At 35.6% G+C, this 20,174-nt stretch overlaps 2 protein-coding genes across 2 annotated transcripts in view; one reads left to right on the top strand and one right to left on the bottom strand.

Moving 5' to 3' along the window:
* Positions 1–7,202, top strand: part of LOC141402263 (uncharacterized) — a 24,127-nt gene extending 16,925 nt beyond the window's left edge. Inside the window, exon 3 of the mRNA XM_073983168.1 lies at positions 3,759–7,202. Within this exon, the coding sequence (XP_073839269.1) occupies positions 3,759–3,931 (173 nt within the window). The 3' untranslated portion in view covers positions 3,932–7,202. The remainder of the gene's footprint in view (positions 1–3,758) is intronic.
* SuUR (Suppressor of Under-Replication) lies at positions 3,961–20,174 on the bottom strand. The gene is made up of 4 exons (XM_073983150.1): positions 18,750–20,174; positions 12,325–12,524; positions 12,079–12,257; positions 3,961–10,727 (listed from the first exon to the last, which is right to left on the bottom strand). The coding sequence occupies exons 1-4, from the start codon at positions 19,078–19,080 to the stop codon at positions 7,823–7,825; spliced, it is 3,615 nt and encodes a 1,204-aa protein (XP_073839251.1). The 5' UTR covers positions 19,081–20,174; the 3' UTR covers positions 3,961–7,822.

The following is a 20,174-nucleotide window of genomic DNA, read 5'->3' as shown; positions in this document are numbered from 1 at the left end:
AATCCTTCCTATTGTGGCTTGTTCGTGGAATATGCCATGCCAAGGTGGTTGTTAAGATACCATTCCACTGGGTTATTGAAGATGCCATCCAAAATGATTTGGATCTTTTAGGGGTCACAGTCTTGTAAAAAGAATGGGCGAAGGTGGTAAAAAGGTGACATATAACTTGCACTCATGCTTGAATAGAATCTTTGGCATCGAATATTTTGCTGGGAACCTTAGCGAAGTACCTACAAAAAAATTTCAGAAAGGTGTTGCTCCTGATAGGATCCTCTTCCATTCCTGTTCTCGTCATATGATTCTGAACCGCTTCCCATATCTGAAAAATTTTGGCCAACTTCAACTCCACCTCCAAATTACGCCAAACTCGATTGAGGTCTTCCTTGCTTCATTGATACACGGATGAACATGTTGCCAAAAAAATTTCTAATTATTTTTTATTTGTTACCTTTAACGTAAAACACAAATAAATACAATTGATTATCATTGCAAAAGATTCGTTTCTTGTCGATTTTTTCTATAAAAAATGTCCATAGTTACATTTTTTTGTTCAACTCACCTTGATTTCTGTGGTGAGAGAAAATTGCCTCACATTCTCACTTTTTTGACATTTATGATAGCTACTTTTCTCACGAACGTGAGTTTTGTTCTCCCTTATGATGTTTATGATGTTTATGATGTTTATGATGATGATGTTCATGATTGGGCTGATTGATTCGGACCACTACCTTGTTGCAGCAAAGGTACGTACCCGTCTAAACGTTGCAAATAAAGCACGAACAGACACAACGCGGAAGTTGGACATCGATAGGCTGCAAACACAACAGATAGCCACAGCATATTCCACTCAACTAGCCCAATTGCTTAACGCGAGCACTCTATGTCCCGATAACATAACAACACAATGGCAACATATTGCCCACTCCATGCAAACAGCCGCAAAATCCATACTTGGATTCCAGAGACCTCCACAAAGGAATTCATGGTATGACCAGGAGTGTCGTGCTGCTACCGAAGAGAAAAATGCGGCGTATAGAGCTACTTTACAATCAGTAGCAACGCGTAGCGCACGAGAGAGATATCGGGAGAAAAGGAGAGAAGAGAAACGTCTTTTCCGCCAGAAAAAGAGAGAAATGGAAAAGCGGGAGTGTGAAAAAATCGAGATGTACAGGAGCCAGAATGAAGTCCGAAAATTCTACCAAAGAGTGAAACATCAAACAGATGGCTTTGGTACAGGCACATCCTCCTGTAGAGACCAGCAAGGTAATCTGGTAACAGATACAGATAGCGTGCTCAGGTTATGGAAGGAACATTTCTCCAATCTGCTGGTATCCAATAGTAGCGAAGACGATGATACCACAGATCCAATCCCAGAAGATGGTATAGAATGTATACCGCCCGGCCAAGATGAGGTAAAAACAGCAATCAACCGGCTGAAGAATAATAAAGCAGCAGGAGCCGATGGCTTACCAGCCGAGCTGTTTAAAACCGGAGGCGACGCGCTGATAAGGTGTATGCATCAGCTAGTTAGCACCATCTGGCAGGAAGAACGCGTACCCGACGATTGGAACCTGAGCATCCTATGTCCCGTCCACAAGAAAGGAGATAAGACTGTATGCTCCAACTATAGGGGCATAAGTCTTCTCCCTATTGCCTATAAGATAGTGTCAGGGATATTGTGCGAACGACTGAAGCCCATGGTCAACGAAATAATTGGACCATACCAATGTGGCTTTAGACCTGGCAAGTCCACCATTGACCAGATATTTACCCTGCGGCAAATCCTAGAGAAGACCCAAGAGATGCAGATCGACACATTTTACCTTTTTGTCGATTATAAAGCAGCATTCGACAGTCCCCTCCGATCAAAGGTATTCCACGCAATGTCTGAATTTGGTATCCCCGCAAAGCTCATCCGGCTTTGTAAGATGACTTTAACTGATACTAGGTCCTCAGTTAAAATTGGAAAGAACCTCTCCGAAGAATTTTGTACCAAAAGAGGTTTCAGACAAGGAGACAGCCTTTCGTGTGACCTATTCAACATTTTGCTGGAAAAGGTAATACGAGATGCAAAAGTCAAAAGAAATGGCACAATTTACACCAATAGCCACATGTTACTTGCCTATGCTGATGACATAGACATCATGGGACGATCAGTAGAGGAAGTAACTGATACCTTTAGGAAGGTCGAAGCAGAATCTGCGAAAGTGGGTCTGGCGGTAAACGGCGAAAAGACCAAATTGATGGTGTCGACGCGCAAAGCGTCCATAGAGCTCGGACCAACTGTGGAAGTTGGTACCTACAATTTTGAGATAGTTAAAGACTTCGTCTACCTCGGCACTGCCATAAACACAACAAACAACATCAGTTGTGAAATAAGAAGAAGAATTGTATTGGCCAACAGATGCTACTTTGGTTTAAGTAAGCAATTTAAAAACAAAGCCACATCTCGTCAAACAAAAATAACACTATACAAAACGCTGATACTACCCGTACTAATGTATCGCTCCGAGGCATGGGTACTTGCGCAAGCAGATAAGGCAGTGCTTGGTGAGTTTGAGAGGAAAATTCTTCGAAAGATCTACGGGCCGATTTGCGTTGACGGTGAATATCGACGTCGTATGAACCACGAGCTATATAAGCTATACAAAGACATGAATATAGTTAAACGTATCGAGCTGCAACGATTGCATTGGCTAGGCCATATCATGAGAATGAGCGATGATGAGCCCGCTAAAAAGGCGTATGAATACATGCCACATGGCGGTGCACGCAGAATCGGCAGGCCTAAGCTTCGATGGAGCATACAAGTGGATGAAGAAATGAAAAGGCGCGGTATTCCAAAAAGTCAAGCGAAAAACAGAGAGGAATGGAGATCTTTTCTTAGTTCGGTCTATGGAACAAATGTTCTGTAATGGGCCAACTAAGTAAGTAAGTAAGATGACGTGTCCTGTACATTTTCTTAATCATCAAAAAATAATTCCACTGAACTTATTTTAAAATAGTTTTTGGCGTTTTGTGCCTTTTGGATTTAATAGAATTCACAAGTTTGAAAAAACACTATCGACAACACGTTTATCGACAACCCAGTTGGGTTGACACCAATAATACAACATTTCATCTCAGTTGTGCTGACAATTGACAACGCAACTCAAGTTTAGTGGCAATTCATAATCGACCCCGTAATAATTACTCTTGATGGGAGCAATCGATTTGGTCAAAACTTTGCACATCGTATTATTCCTTTCGGGTACCTCCCACACAAAATTCGGATAAAGTGAAGTTTAGGAGCTCCTCTCGGATGGTTTTGCATTTTTTTCAGCAAGTTTTCCTTGCGCTCCCTTTACGACGGTACAATTTTTTTCTTGCGCAAGTCCATACTTCCTGAGATATTGGCCTAAAAGCTCCAAGAAACACTGACGGCACCAACCAAATTGCAAATCCGCAAGATAGTTCTCGCAGGGAGTTTCTGATTTTTGCACATCGTATTATTTCATCCAGTATGGGATTGAAATATAGACTATATCGGTCCACTCCTTCGTGTACCTCCCACACAAAATTCGGATAAAGTGAAGTTTAAGAGCTCCTCTCGCATCGTTTTGATTCTTTTTCAGTAAGCCTCATTTACAATGGTACATTTTGTTCCGGAGTAAGTCAATACTTCCTAAGATAATGGCCCAACAATAACATTTATGTTTAATGGAAGTTGTATGCAATAAATTAATTATATTTTTTGTTTTTTTTTTCTGTTTTAACAGTACATGCAGATAGTGAAGCCAGTTTCGTGGCACGAGACAACGACACCTACTGCAAAGAAAAAATACGTTACGAATGTCCGCCATTCCTCGGAGCAGCCTGTAAACGTGAACTGGAATTCCAACGTAAAGCAGTTATACACAACCTGACAGTAATTTTCAATCGTAAACATTGATAACAAGAACAACAACAACGACAACGCAATTGATTTTGATATTATTTTTTATACTTTTATTTAAATTCAACCAAAAAAAGAAAAAAATCTTAAACATACTAAAAACTAGGTTTGTTTTATTAATTTCAAAGTGAACGAACTTAATAGTAGATATGTATGTATTAGAATAGCCATTGTACACTAAATATAGTATTAAACAATTAAAATAGTAAAAAAAAAACAACTACAAATATAACAACATTTTTTTAGGAGAATTGTAGTTACATTGCATTTGTTTAAAAACATGTGTACTTTAAATAAGTATGTAGGTTTTAATAAAAATAAAATTTTGTATATTTTTGTTTATAAGTTTCGAATTTGTGTTTTTTGTTAACATTTCTAATATGCATATGAAGTTATATTAGGAATAAAAGAAGAAGAAAAGAAACAATTAGTAATACGAAGACATATGTGATTGTTTCAATAAAATTTAGCTTTGCTTAACAATTTATTTAAAAATAAAATTCTAAAAATAGAAGTTTAACCTTAAAGCATTTCAGCAAATTATTTGCTTCTTCAAAATTATATTTTATATTTTTTATTGTTTTGTTACACATTGAACTAAAATGATTTTACAATTTTCATTTTTAATTTATTTATATATTTTTTTCAACTTTTATATGCGACGAAATTTTTCCAATTTTAAATTAATATTTTTAAAACATTCTTATATAAATCCCTATTAATGTTTCTTTCAAAAAATAACATCGTTTGTGCGATTTTAATAAAAAAGCAACAAATAATGATGCAGAGGATTAAAATGTAGTAATAACACTCAACTAATAATTTCGGTTTTAAATGATTATTAAAATTTATTTTTTTAGAATCAATTTTATTCGATATGTTAAAAATAGTGAGGTGTAATGGGCTTCGCTTAATAAAACGTTGATTAGAAGAATTTTGGTTATTGCGACTATTTGATTGACAATTGAAATGTTTGGCCTCGAAAATGTTGAGAAACAAAACTATGCTGTTCCATCTAATATGCAAATAAACTCATAGATTCGCTTTTAAAAAAGTTGGGCGGGTTTTCATTCGAAATTGAAGTGTATATGAATGACTGCGACTTAGGCGATTAAATATTTTATGTGTGTACTTTATTGAAAAATAATAAATAAATACAAAATAAAAGTAAAAATAAATAAAGGACATTTTGTATATTTTCACATTTTTTTATATGTATATAGAAAAGATATAAAGATTGCTCATATGGAAGAAAATCCAACAAATGTCACACAATCAATCCCACGGCAGCGGGTTCTTACGTACCGGATTGACCCGAAACCAAAAGTGTTTCGGCCAGCGGCTGCCAACCCAGCATTATATGCTGCTACAACAACAACAACAACATGTCACACAATATAAGAAATTTCCTTTCACACTTCTAAACGGCCTTTGCTAGGGTTTTGACCAATATTCTGAAAACGGATGGAGAGCCCTTAGACGCCTAGAGTTAATTACTAAAATACGGAATTTTTGTTTAAGATCGTTTATTTTTTTTAAAGAGGGTGACATGGATGGCACGACGGGATTGCTTTGCGATTTCTCCGGAAGCAAAATACCTCGTTACAAACTTGGGAAATTTGGAAACTGAGAATACATTCATGCATTGCCTGTATGTAACCGTTGTCCTGTCCATCTTATCCTAAACATGTTGTTCGGACATGCGAAAGTCTTCATCTTAATAGTCAATTTGAACTAAATGATAGGTGGATGCTTACATTCTTCAGCTTTGACACATTATAAGTAGGGACTTGGGCTGAAGATTACTCTGGCAATATACACAGACGGATCTAAGATGAAGGAACTGCCGTCGGTGTTTACTGCGAGAATACATTAAATAAACAATAATGTAAGCTTAATGATAGCTGCAGCGTCGTCCAGGCAGAGATTCTTGCTATCAGGAAGGCTGCAGAATTGGTGTAAAGACTTGAAAGCAACCTTATAGGACCGGTAACTATATATGTGGATAGTCAAACGGCGCTCAGGGCTCTCAAGTCTTGGACCATGAAAACTCGATATTTTCCTGATTGCAGATACGCTCTGGACGGTATAAGCAATATCGTGAAACATATAATAGTAATATAATGTGATGAACTAGCTCGAGGTGGGTCTATGTCAATCGATCTACCAGTTGATGAAAATGTCAGGCCATCAATGTGCTACTGCATCGGCAAACTTTGTGAAATCTACAGCACCAAAGATGACTCTTCAATCACATGGCAGCGGGTTCTTTCGTATCGGATTGCTCCGAAACCATAGTGTTTCGGCCAGCGGCTGTCAAATGAGCATAAAACCTATGATTCTACGTAGGTTTTTATGCTGCTACAACAATGCCTGTGATCTCCCGCATAGATCAACCTCCCTTCTTTCACACGACAAGTTGGGGAAGAAAATAGCTGTGGAACTCATCACAGGTCACTGCAGAGTGAGGTTTCTAACTTCAGTAGAGATAGAGACTCCCGAACATCTTTGTAGGTGTCCCATGTTAAAAGGAAGACACCGACTACTAGGTAGATATGATAATTCCAATCATAAGATAGATAATTCCAATCAAACATAGATCCCATTATCCTTTTCAAATTTTACAATCATCTATTCGGCAAGTACTATAGAAAATGGACTATAAAAATTTTTGCTGTTATTAAAATTTTCTACATGATTCACCCTTATGATTTTTTCCTAGATGTTGCCATTTTTGAGATATAGAAGGTGAAATTAGGACAATACACTGAATCCATCGCCTACTTATAATACAATGTCATGACTGCCATTTTCAAGAAACAGGCGAAGGTGTTAGTAAATTGTCCCAATTTGAGCTCCATATCTCGAAAATGGTAAGGAAAAATCATTTTCACAGCTACAACATTTTCTTTCTCTTAGCCCATTCTGAAATTCAGAAAAATCAAAATGTGACCTCGATTTATTTAAAAATTCCTCCGGCTATTTTTTTTTTTGTTTGATTTTTTTTTCATCTACACATGTCTTAATCGAATCCTAAAACGAATTTCTTTCGAAAATATGTATATGGTGTCATAAACCGTTATTACGATATTGATTATTAGAACATAAGCGGCTGATATTCTTGCCTAAGTAATTTCTTGGTAAATGGCCAAAATGTTCGTCATGCCGTAAAATTTGCGTTTCAATTGCCACCATTTTAACTTCAGTTATCGATTTTTTCTGTAAAAGCTTAATAAATTATTTAAGGCACTGCAATTTAAAAATAAAATGTACATCTTTAAAATAAAAATAATTTGTTCCTATTGATGATATTATCTACTTACGTATGTAGATAAGAAACACGATAGGAGATCTAACCTCAAACATTGATTATTGGAAATATACATTCATAAATAATAAAATAGCAAAAACTCTCTTTGCCAATCATAACTTCTCAGTCACAAAAAGCATCATCAATCTTAGTCGCAATTGAAATAATAATTACGTGAAAATAAATTATAAAATAATAGTTTAATTTGGGTTTTCTCTTCAAAAATGTTTATTGAGTCTACTCAATTTAGTAAGTTTTCATAATTATATATGATGTATGTATTTATATTGGTGTTTCCTAGTTTGGAATTTGTACTTGAATTCATTTTGGTGTCTTAATTCCTGATTGTAAAATGAAATGTGGGGGAAATGATCATCAAATGGTTCGTTTTTAATTTGTACTAGGTTTTGTTTTTTTGAAATGTGAATTAAATAAATGATTTACATGTGATAAAAACTTGCGACTGATAAAACATTTCATTGTAAAATAATAAAAAAATAAAAATGCATTACTTTCGAAAAAAGTAAGAAAATAAAAAATATATATAACTACAATCATACATACATACACAAATGTTATCAGTCACTGTCATTGGCGGTTACTTGGGTTAAATCTAAACGACGCCTCCTTTTGCTCGACTGCTTTGTTGCTCCCGAGGAAGAAGATATGCTTTTTGAAACCTGCGCTTGTGGTATTTCTTTATCTTGTTGACTGCCGCTGTTGTTGTTGTTGTTGGATGTAAACCATTTTGTTAGTTTTGTTGTTTGAGTTGTGGTTGGACACCTTTGTTTTGGTGACTTTTTCAAATTCGCATATTGTGTACTTGTCATATGTTGTTGATTGACATACTGTTGTTGCTGTTTCTTACTCGGAGTACCAGCCTCTGAGTTATTGCCACTATCCTCCTGAGAACTTGTAACATGTTGTGTTAAACCTCCCTGAAAATATTTGGTAATTTTGTTGTGTTGTGTTTGGGATTTTTGTGTCTGATGCACTGGTGAGATCTCGCCGTTCGAGTGTAGACGCAAAACACTACCGAATGTACCATTATTTGTTATTTCAAATATTTCATCTTCATTTACGGAGGACGATGCAAGTGAACGATTCCTTTTTTCCAGCTGAGCTTTGGCTTCGGCTATAGCCTCTATTGGATGGTGGGGTACTATGGGCCCTTGTACTTTCGCCCTTTGTGTATGACTTCTCAGTGGTTGGGTGGGTGCGGCTACTTCGTTGTCATTTTTACCGTTAGCTTTTGTTTTTTGCTTTTTATTGGGCGGCTCAAACATATTCTCCAAAATATCTAAACAACTTCGATCTCTGTAAGGTTTCTTTCCCTTGCCACTAGTTGATGTTGCATAGTGTTGTTGTAATTGCTTAACTTCAGACCCAAAGATTTTGAACCCCTCAAAAGGTGCATTAGGCTCTTCATTAATTGATTGATTGGCATTTTGTGAACAAGGCAGTTGGGCCAAGTCCGAACAATTGCTAAAGAGATCTGGTGATTTGGCACTGGCACGAGTGTTTTGTTGGGCCAACAGTTGTGAAAATGTAGGCACTTTACTCGCTGCTGGCTCTTCTGATTTATTTTGTACTCTTTTTGGCTTAAGGGCTCTTGTCCGTCGACTAGTTGACGCTGACTGCTGCGAAGAAGTATTTTCGTTTTCCTCTGATCCCGACAAAACAATCACGTCATTTTTATTGGCTGTTGTCGTACCACCACCGCCTGGTGGTGTTGGTGGAACAAATACAACCTCTGAATCACCAAAGAAGCTGTTCATTGATGAGGGTATTAAAGAATTTTTTGTAGATATTGGTGTGGGAGGGACAAGAAATGCCGAGTTTTTTCTTTGACTATTACCCTCTAATGCACTCACATTACTGAGACGTTGAGCACATTGTAGCATTTCATAATCTTGGGAACATGTCATCGATATGACAGGAGCTTGTGTATCAACTACCATATCCTTTTCACTAGATTTTGTAGTCTTCGACTGTGCCTTTGCTTTTGGTGTTTTGTTTTCTTGCTTATCGTGGGTAGTCTTTTTTGTTTTGTTGGGTTTATCATTGCTAAACAATGAATTTTTAGGATTTTTGCTATTTTTTTCACTACCACCTGATCTGGTTGAACGCTTTGCACTGCGTGTTTCTTTGCTGTAGATAACGACACGGTCAATGTCAAGTTCTCGTTTTATACGTTCTAGCGTTGCATTCATTTCTTTTGCGGTAGGACGTTTTTCTACACTTGTAGACATTTCTTTCGAAGCTGAACGTTTTGTAGATGATGATGGCTGTGGTGTATTCTCTTCTTCGGGTTCTATTTTAATAACAATATTAGGGTCTGGTGTAGTAGGTGTTTTATTTGCTTCTTGAGGACTGCTGTTCCTAGTTGCGAGACCTTTTTTGGTAGTGACGGGAGTTTTGCCATCTGACGTCGAATTGTTCTCTGAAGTGAGATCAATTTTTCGTATAGACCTTGAGGTTCGAGTAGTTGAGCTACTTTCGTTGTTACTGTTTTCTGGACCAGCTTTCGAAGATTTGTCCTTATCATTTGATTTGCATTGTTGTGCAGCACTTTCGTCTCCTTTGTTTTCTTTGTTGGTATTTGTTTTTGAAGATACTTCTTTTTTCTTTTCAGCTGGCGATGGATTTCTTTTCGTTGAACTGCTGGATGTAACCCCTTCTTTTGGAGTAGTTGCCCTCTCTGAATCTTTTCCACGCCTTCTTCTATTATTTGCACAGTCATTATCATCGGCATGACGAGTCCGACGTTTTGGCGTTGTCTCATTTTGAAATTTCAGATTTGTGGCAATGTCCGCTTTTAATCTTTCAATTTCATTGCGTATAGAGTATTTCTTTTGTGCCTTTGTCGCTGTTTCTGTACTTGTTGTGTTTTCTTCTTGCTCATTGGCTACTTCATCGTTTTTCTCATTTTCATCGTCCTCTGTTGAAAGATCCACAATGTTCGCTTCATCGTTAGGATCATTGCATATTTCCGGAACATCTTCAGTATCCTCAGAATCAGAAACCAATAACAATGGAGACATCATAATAACTTCGTCGGTATTATCTCTACTTGTTGTCGCTGGTGGTTTGTCGTGCACAACTGGTTGCGGAGTCTCATTAATAAAAGCCACCTCATCGTCATCAACATCGCAAACGGTTTCCACCACGACTTCTGCTTCTTTCTGTTGTTTTTGTTGCTCCAACAATTTGGCTTGCTGTTCCTTTTTTTGTTGTTCCAGTCTTTGTCGTTGAATTTCCTGTTGCTTTCGCCTCTGTCGACAATATTCCTCAAACAGTTCTTGGGTGTCTCGCACCCTATCATCTTGAAGATTTTGTGAAGAGACCTCAACGCTGCTGTTTTCGGAATTTGTGGCATTCTGTTTTTCTCTAAATACATCTAAATTGATTTTATAACGATCAGGTGTGACCAGCGGTAAATGTTGTTCATATTGATGACAATAACGTCGCAAACGGAAATTTCTGAAAAGATAAATAGACATAAAAATAGTAAGAGGAATATTTTCAGCGGGCAAAGGCAAACTTAAAGCCAACTAATTCATCTTCCGAGACTATTTTCAAAAACAAAAATTAGATTACAAAACTACCAATGTGAATTAAAAGTTTGGACATTTTACACAAATTTTCGTCGCTTATTGGAAACTGCTGGCGATGGAAATTCTTGTGCTACAGAACTAATAAACAATAGGAAAATGGACATCGGTGGAACGGTGACTATCAACGTCGAACTTCAGTTTATGGAAAAAAAATATTTGGTCCTAATCTATCAAATGCAGTTTTGGATTGCACGAACGCCTAAGGTAAGTTAAAATCAATCGTAACTTTTTGTTGGGTCCCAGGTTATTGCAACATTGAAGAAAATAGCTTGTAATAGAGCGAAGTCACCATTTGCAGCAATCAATAAATCGGTATAGCCACCTTTTTCCCACTTCATGCGGCTGGTAGAACAGCACTATCGGAATAAGGCTAGGCAGATTTGACACAACGAAGCTTTTACCTGACTGGGTCGGTATCTATAGAAAGATGTCCGAATTATTGTAATTTTCAGTTGTATTTTCTCTTTCTTGTTATGGCAGTTTTTTCTAATAGGGAGACTATTCAAGTAAGTGGCAGAGTATGTATATCTTCCCAGCAAACCAAATGTCTGATGTCCGACACATCGGAACAATTTCGGAATTAAAATCGTTCAGATTTCGTTCCGATTTCTAAACGATTTTTTGTAGGGGAATTCGTTCAGATTTCGGAGTAAATATAGGAAGTAAATTTCCCTTCGAATGTGCTACTGTTTTTCTTCTGATTTCGGTACGAATTCGGATCGATATGTCGGAAACAAATTTCCCTTCGCACAACAACCACCTTTTGTATATATCTAACAAGCAACATTTTTGTTTGTTGTCGAAAAACAAAATGCTTGGTCTTAAAATTCGCATATACAATTTTCAAATATTTTAAATATAAATGCAAAATATAAAAATCCAACCTAGTGCTGATAGACTCAACAACGAAGATTCGGAAGGTACCTCAGATTTTCATACGACATTATTGCGAAATCGTTCAGAAATCTGTACGAAAAAAATTCGCATTCCTAATTTCCCAAGGATTTTGTTCCGATTTCGTTCCGAATTCTGACCGAAATCGATCCGATTTCGCTCTGACATTTCGTTCCGAAATTATGTCAACCATTTCATACAACTTTCGTTAAGATATCGTTACGATTTCGGTCCGAATTTTGTTCCGATTTCGGTACGATTGGTTTTCTTTTCATATAGTAATATTAAATATAAAAATGTCATCGCCAATATTATCAACATACTTGCAATAATCAGCCAAACGTTCTCTCTTTAAGAAATAGTCCTCTAGATCAACTTTCTTATACGTTAACTCCTTGGCATCCGGCAATTTGAATTTCTCTTCAAATTGTTTAAAATTAGCATAACGTGGCTCCAAACGTCCACCAAGTTTAAGAATATTATGCAGAAGTTTAAGATCACTCTGAAAAAATAATAAAAAAAGAACAATTTAATAATATTATTTTTTTTTATAAATTATAGCAACTTACAGTTATATCTACGCTTGAGATCAATATATTAATTTTACGTTCGTAATGTTTCAACAGCATCGACATACAGAATGTGTTGTTTAACATCTGCCCTCGATTATCCAAAATTATGTAATCAAAATCGAATTTACTTAAGTCATCGATTGCCCTCAATGTACTCCATTTTGCAAGGTATATATTATGCGGTGAGTCAGTAGTATCTGCAATAAAAAGAAAAGCAAAAATTTAGCAAAAATCACATATGATAAACATAAACTTTTAAAAATGTGTTGTAATAGGGTGTCTGTAATACTTTAGATAACTTTTTTTGTGCAGAATTTGATTCATATTCACATATGTAGATATGTATGTATTTATGAATGTATGTACGTATGTATGTATTATTCATATTTTTTTTAATTTCAATTTGAATACTAGTAGACAGATTTAAAACGAACAATGATAACAATTGGAGGGGTCATATGAAAATTGTAAAATTAAATTAATTAAAGGATCCCATAGCAACGAGTAAATCTTATATATGTTCAATTCTCCGTTGAAATGTGATTTTAATAACTTCTTATAGGTGAGGTAAGACTTGAAAAACTTTTTTAGCGAACTCGGCAAACAGTTCCAAACCCGATAGATACGTACTAGGAAAGAGTGTTCATAAGTAGATGTCCGTATCAATGGAACATTAATTTGTATGTTCCGTGTAGAATTAATAAATTTATACGATATATATATATTTGTAAAGTAATTCAGCTAACAGTACGTTTAGATATAACTGGACTTAGTTAACCCTGTGCGGTTCAATTGACAAATCCATTGCGTATACGACAAATAAATACATAAATAGGAGGTTAACCCGATAAAAGCTCTAACGTAAATATGGTGTTTTGTCTCGAAGTTTTTTCTTCATCACTTGCACTTTCCCGGATTGGGAACCCCAAAAACTTGAGGCCTTGATTTGACAAAGGGGATCACACTTGTAGCTATTGTCGTTAAAACAAAAATTGTAAACACATAAAACTCATCAAACTTTATCTCGAATGTGTAAATCGTCAAGGTCAAACTCATTTTATACTTTTTTTCTCTGATATAATGTACCAAAGATATCAGTAAACAATTTCTGAAATACGATAACTTTCTAAGAACGTTTCTTGAAGATCGATATATCAAAAGAGTATAAAAAATACTAACAATTGTATTTCGCCTTTTGTCGTCTTCTGGTCTATATACATATATCAAACCTTTGAAAAAAGTAAAAAATGTACCTAAGATTTCAATAAAGAACTTTCCTATCAAGTTTGCATTTGTGTAAAATGCATTTAAATTCCTTAAAACCGCAAACTAATCATAAATTCAAAACAATAATATAATAAAAATATTGATAACAATAAGGCTTGGTAAAGAATAGTATTCTATATATAACCCATTTACTCTCTCAGTCGGTATAAATAAATGCAGTCTATTCGTTAAAAATGTACATGTATTAATGTATGTATGGACATGATTAAATGTACATATGGTTAGTTAAATACATAAACGTTTTAGAAATATAAACAAGATAAGCGTAGGTCAAATCCAATTGAAAACGAAATAATGTGATATATACACCTTTGTACAACCACCGTTCCAATATTTCATTTGATCCTAATAGGAAGGCCAAATTCCTGAGTTATTATAGTCCAATAAATACTTAAGAAAATGTCCCCTTCTCCTTTCAGGGTTTTTTTTTCGTAGGAAATAGCTTTTTATGCAATAGAGGCATATACATATGTGAGTGAACTGAAAAACTAATCCCTGTATACATAATTTTAACACGTTCGCGGACGTGTATGCTATAGCATTCATTTTCATGGTGACGTAGGATGACGTGAATGCTATAGCATTCACATGCAAAGTCAATTATTATTCATTTACTTGTAAACAATCGTAATTTTTGGTGATTAATATACATAGTACGATTAATTTCATAAAAATCCATATTATAATAAATTAAAAATTATAACAATCTTAATAATTAATAAATAAATACAATATATCTAATTTCGAAAATAATTGGGTGTCATTTTTGCACCTCTCTGACTTGCGTTTTGCGTCCGCGAACGTGTTAAGGTTGGCAGCAAATACTATATCAATCCACATAATATAGTATTTGACTCACTCGTGGGTCAAACCGAGGGTGCTTGTCGTTGTTATGGCTCTTAGTGATAAACGAGATATCGAACAGACAGGGACAAAAATTGTTGCCACAATGTGGTTATTACGTGGGAAATGTCGTACCCAACGAAAACCGGAATTGTGCCTTTTTATCTAACGTTCCCACGACTCAGAACTCCTGCTGACCGAGGAATCTCGTACACTCCATTAACCACATTATGATAGGATATATTTTCTTTTGGAGATATGTGCTAATTTAAAAATTTGTAATAATCTAATGACGGTGAAGAAAAACACTGAGAAATGCTCTAGAAGGGATATTTAGGGGTCGATTATGGATAGCAAGTTGCGTTGCCCACAGTAAATTTAGTAATAAAATTTCTATTTTCGCATTAGAATTTATACTTTTTTAGAATTAAATTAATAGCTGGAATTTCAAAACACTGATATTGACTGAATTTGACAAAAAAATTCCGTCTTTTTACTCATTTTAATTGCATGATTTTCGCATCTACAGTTGAGTTGCTATCCATAATCGACCCCTTAATTGTACTATACTTATACATGAACTCGATACGTATGGGCTGGACACTTAAACCACTCATAATGCACTGTCTGTATTGAAACGTGGTTCGTCCAATTCTAACGTATGTAAGTCTTTTTTGCTGGAAGAGAATTTCTAACGAAAAATATCTTTCCAAAGTTGAATGTGTGAAACGTTCAAGAGTTATTAAGAGCATTCTGCAGGCGGTCCAGAAAGTTAATTATCAACTGAGTCAAATCTTTTTCTCGACTTTTAACACGGCTTATAGTTGGGGATAAGAGGTCAAAAGTTCCGAAAACCCCCTACTGTCACCAACCATAACGTAATTTGAGCAATTCTTATGGAAAAGATATTTTTTTTTCGTTTAGCCAGTGTTGCCTCTGTCCATAGGTTCAAGTCATAACTTTGCAACAGACGGATTGATTCCATGTCTCATGCACAGCTGCCGTTGATTGTTGACAGCCACTTCAGTGGTTGGTTGAAAGTAGATATAACAGAGGGCTGGTTGGTTGAACTTATTGAGTCTAGTATGACCGGCCCCGTAGCCACTTAAGACTCTTGCAATATGTTACCAGCGGCGGCATCTCTGGGAGACAAATAAGAGAGAGAGAGAGAGAGATTTACCACTCATACACACCAAAACCTTTGAACTAGGACAGGACATACAATTTTGAACTAGGACTAGATTGCCAACCCTATTCGACTGCCAACACAGGACATCGGAAGATAAGATGATCAATTGTTTCAGTCTCTTTCATATCGTCACATAATGTTGTTATCCTCCCACTTACTTGTCATAGATCTAATGCAGCGGTTCTGATCTCTGATTTACGTACGATGCGGGGGCTTAAAGCCACACTTTTCTTCATTCAATATTCTGGAAATTTTGACAGCGTAAAATTGGTGTTCCAAAGTTTGCACTTACGGTACGATCAGTATTAGGACGAAGCCTCTTTGAAATTTGGGCGTCTCAATGTAGTATAGACTTAGTTATCGAGTCACTGGCATGGTACGGAAAGCCTACGCCATGATCAACCTCCATTTCCCCATTAAATAAATGACGTGTGGATCCGAATAAAAAAAAAATTGAAAAAAAACCTAACAATGACAACACTTCCGCAACGCTCATGGAAAAGACTTAGACTGGAGAAATTCAGGCTACGGTTCAGGGTGGGGACGTACAAGTGATACCCATTTTAGAAGTTTTCCAAGACAGTCTTGCTGACCAAACAGGCAACTTTTAGACCTTCTGGAGTGAACGTTGACCCTGAGTCAGTGTAGTGCTTTTGCTGAGACCAAGGACACGTTATCTGACTACGAACCCAATAACACAGTAGTTCAAGCGCGTGTGGTTGCCGATAAACTGGCCTCGGCATCAGTGGAAATTACTAATTCCTTTAAACCAAGACCTTCGAAATACCAGAAGGACTCTCTGTCCATCGGCCAGAAACATAAAACTAGCATTCCGAGGTAGAACGCTATTGACCAAAACCTTGCTCGAAAAGGCTCCCACCGCCTCAACTAGCTCTGCGACTCAGTTGACTAAGGAGAAGAGCGGTTAGCGTAGATCAATAAACTATCTCAGCCTGTGAAAGGAAACATGCTCACTTACCCAGGAGAAATCCTGAATTTAATAATCTTCACTTATCCCAATCTCCGAAGAGGCCATGCTGGGCTCAACGCCCCTGTCGGTCATTCCCTTTAACGGTTATAAGCTTTCAGCACACAAACAAAAATCTGCCTGAAAACAAACATGTTAAGTTCTTCACAATACACACCTTCTCCTATCTTCAGCACATCAGTGAAGATGTAGAGGCGCTTCTTCTATGTCAAGAAAGGCGACCAAGGTGTGATCCCATTCGTCCTTTTACTTTTCTATATAACACATAACTTCGTGTAACGATGTTTCTGTAGATTTACCTTTTACATAAGCATGTTGTGAGTTGCTTATGAGGTCACGATTTATTTAAGATCTATTTTCTATTTCTAGTGTTTTAAGTCCCAATTTACTTTGGTCGATTTCCTTTTCGGAAATTGTTCTCGTTCCATTTTAAAATTGCCTTGTTTCTTGTTTTCAAAATACTAATAATAATGTCAATCACGAAAAATATAAACCGAACCATCTGAAAACTACCAGTACGAGCAAATCTCTATTCTCCTAAACTTTCTCTTCTACAAAGGCTTGCCGCAAGTAAACTTGCCTAATCTAAACTGGGAAAAGAGGAGAGACTAATCTGTATGTAAACTTTCTTCAACGAGTGGCTTGGCTGGCTTTCCAGTCTTTGGAATATATATCATTGATAGCCCATGAAATCTTTGAATTATTTATTAACCTACGAACAAAGATCGTCTCGCAAGGAATATAGGCTGTGTTCGTATCTATACTAAAATACGAATCTGATCATTGCGCCTCGGAAAGTCAGTCTTTGCCAAACTTCTTTCAGAAATACTTGTCCAGAAATACTCTAATATTAATTGAAAATCACAGTCATAACGTCTATAAGCAATCATTTACAGTTCGAGTAGTAAAATTATGAAACATGCTTCCGAACCTCCTTAAAATTTTGCAATATCATCAAGAAAAAACTGATTACTTATTTTTCCCAGAATTTACTTTAGCTTATCTTTTATTAGCTTGACTGACAGTATCTAACAACTATATAGGCCGTCTTTCCCTACAATTACTTTTTAAAAATGTGCGTTAGTAAAGGTTTAATTTCTAAATTTAATCAACAATTTTATAAATTTTTGAATTTTTAGTTAGAAAATTGTTTCTATCATTTATAGCCCGTGAGAGGTGTTTTTTATTAAAAGTGCAAATAAATAAGTTTACCCGAACAGGTCTAATGTTTGGTCTAAAACGAGAGTTATCGTGCGCCCCAGCCAGCCAGACAGCGCTAATGCGATTACTTTAACCTACTAATAGGGTAAGATCTCTTAAAAAATATGCATCGGAAGGGCGAATGATTCAACATAATCCAATTCTCCTTATGAAATCACAAATAATAAGGATTATTTAGTAATCAACAGTTTCAGTACCACACAAATCTGAGAAGATTTGAAAATGGTACATGGTTTTAAAGAATAGATTCCAATTGGATTTTAAATTAACTGGACTATTCTAAGTCCAATAAATCTTTTTAGACCTGTTATAAATTCTAATTCATTTGACAAGCCTACTTTGTTTTGTTTCTGGTGATTCAACCAAGGGGTTTATGATGAATACGAAAATACCTATTAACATTTGAATTTCGCAATAAGTATAAAAAGCAAAAACCACACTTTCATTTATGTAAATTCAAAAAAAAAAAAAAAAAAAAAAAAGCAGCGTGAAATGAATATATTTATGTATAGCTACATACAAACGTAACTAACTAATATAAAACAAAGTGAGAAAATAAACATATTTAAATTAATTATATGTAAAAATAAAATTTGAACAAGCATCAACTGATGGCCGATGGCCTTTGTAGATAATGCTCTTGTATTCCTTTTGTAATTATCCTTATATTAACTATAAGTATAATTCTAAATAAAATAATAAAATAAGTGAGAAAATAAACAATTTTAAATCGAATAAGCTATGGAAAATGGCTTGGATAAAATCATAATGATAGGTAATCAGGGATTGTTTTCAAAGTAAAAACCCTTTTTAAGGTCAAATACCTTTAAACTTCAAAACATGATAGAAATAAAGCTAAAATAATATTGTTTCAATAAAATTAAATCATCTTACCCCTATTATCCTTTATTACTGTAACACTGCAATTTGTCAATACGCTAAAATGAAATTCCCAGCCATGAATGTAAACATCGTCGTTCTGTACCACAACCAATGATTTTTTATTGCCACAAGCAGAATCCAACAATACAGCGACTGCAGCTTGTTTGCCCAACCCACTCTCATCATTGTAAACACAAAATTCTCCCTTTGCCAGAAAGTTATGCATGAATTGTATGGCATCAACCTGAAATTGCTTAAGATATTGCCGGACATGTCCTAGGATTTGCGCGCGAAATGACAAACGCACCGGAACCGGCGGATGATCAGCGACAAAATGATACATTTTGTTGTAATTTCTGCCCTCCTGGGAGAGATGTAAGCTAGTTGCCAAGTACGTATACGTGGGATCAATTCCTCTGCTACTACTGCTGCTGCTATTGTATGTAGTGTAATGATAGATAAATGGCCACTAATATATAAAGCAATTTTAAATAGAAGAATATCACAAACATGGAAAATGAACCGATTAGCAAGGACGATGGAGTATCTAGATTTTCCTGATTGATACGATAGGTCGTGAAAAACGGCATATGTATTGTGAAATTTATTTCTTATTAGTTGGAGGTCGTTGGTGTTCTACAAGTTTCTATTTTCCTATGTTTTGCTATTTGCAATTTGTCTCTTTTTTATGTTTCTTTTTGTAAGCGTATTACAAATTGTTAACTTGCTGAGATTTTTATCCGCTTTTTTTTACACGCACAAAAAATAAGGTTTATCTTCTTCGTCTTTTTTAGTGGGCCAAAAATAAGTTTTAGATTTGCCGTTAATTTGCTTAATTATTCTTTTTTCCGATAAAGTTTATTTAGGTCAGTCATTTGAAGCGGAGAGAAATTGAAAAATGAAAAATTAAACGTAGACGTAGCTCTTCTTTGTTACGTGTGGGTTGTTTTTGTTTTGTAGTACTGCGTCTCTTTTCTGCCAGCGTCGCTGCTTCGTTTTCTTGGTGTGACTTGATTTTCTTCTTATTCTTTTGTTGCTGTAACAAGTATTTTTGGAGCTCTTACAACGTGATATTTTGTAGTTTTGTTCGGAGCTGTTGTTGTTTTTGTTGTTCGTGGTGGGTAGGTAGGTGGAGAAGATTGTTTCCCGCCATTTTTATTTTTTCACTGCAACCCACAGAGAAATATATTCACTTCACGACTATTTCACAACATTTTTATACACAATCTAGCACTCTTTATAAAATACGTATTTTTATTTAATTATTCTTTCAGTAAATTGATAATTTAATTAAATATGTATTTTTTTAGCCCTCACAATAACGCAGCACAGAAAATGAAAACGAATAAGAACAAAACAAAAAGTGACTTTCTTCTTTTTTCTTTTTCTAGGTATTAGGGATCTACAATAAAGAAGTGAATTGATAATCTACTAATC

Source organism: Musca autumnalis, unplaced genomic scaffold (genome assembly GCF_047663935.1).
Source record: "Musca autumnalis isolate F117 unplaced genomic scaffold, ASM4766393v1 scaffold_4, whole genome shotgun sequence".
In the NCBI taxonomy this organism is placed as follows: domain Eukaryota; kingdom Metazoa; phylum Arthropoda; class Insecta; order Diptera; family Muscidae; genus Musca; species Musca autumnalis.
Note: the sequence above shows the minus strand (reverse complement) of the source record. Positions and strands in the feature narration are given on the sequence as shown.

What these genes read in the sequence shown, in the direction of transcription:
- SuUR (XM_073983150.1), bottom strand. Translation starts at nt 19,080, where the DNA reads ATGTATCATTTTGTCGCTGATCATCCGCCGGTTCCGGTGCGTTTGTCA. An exon ending in AGTAATAAAGGATAATAGGG is followed by an intron (nt 12,525 to 18,749) that starts GTAAGATGATTT and finishes TTTTTATTGCAG; the next exon opens with ATACTACTGACTCACCGCAT. An exon ending in TCTCAAGCGTAGATATAACT is followed by an intron (nt 12,258 to 12,324) that starts GTAAGTTGCTAT and finishes TTATTTTTTCAG; the next exon opens with AGTGATCTTAAACTTCTGCA.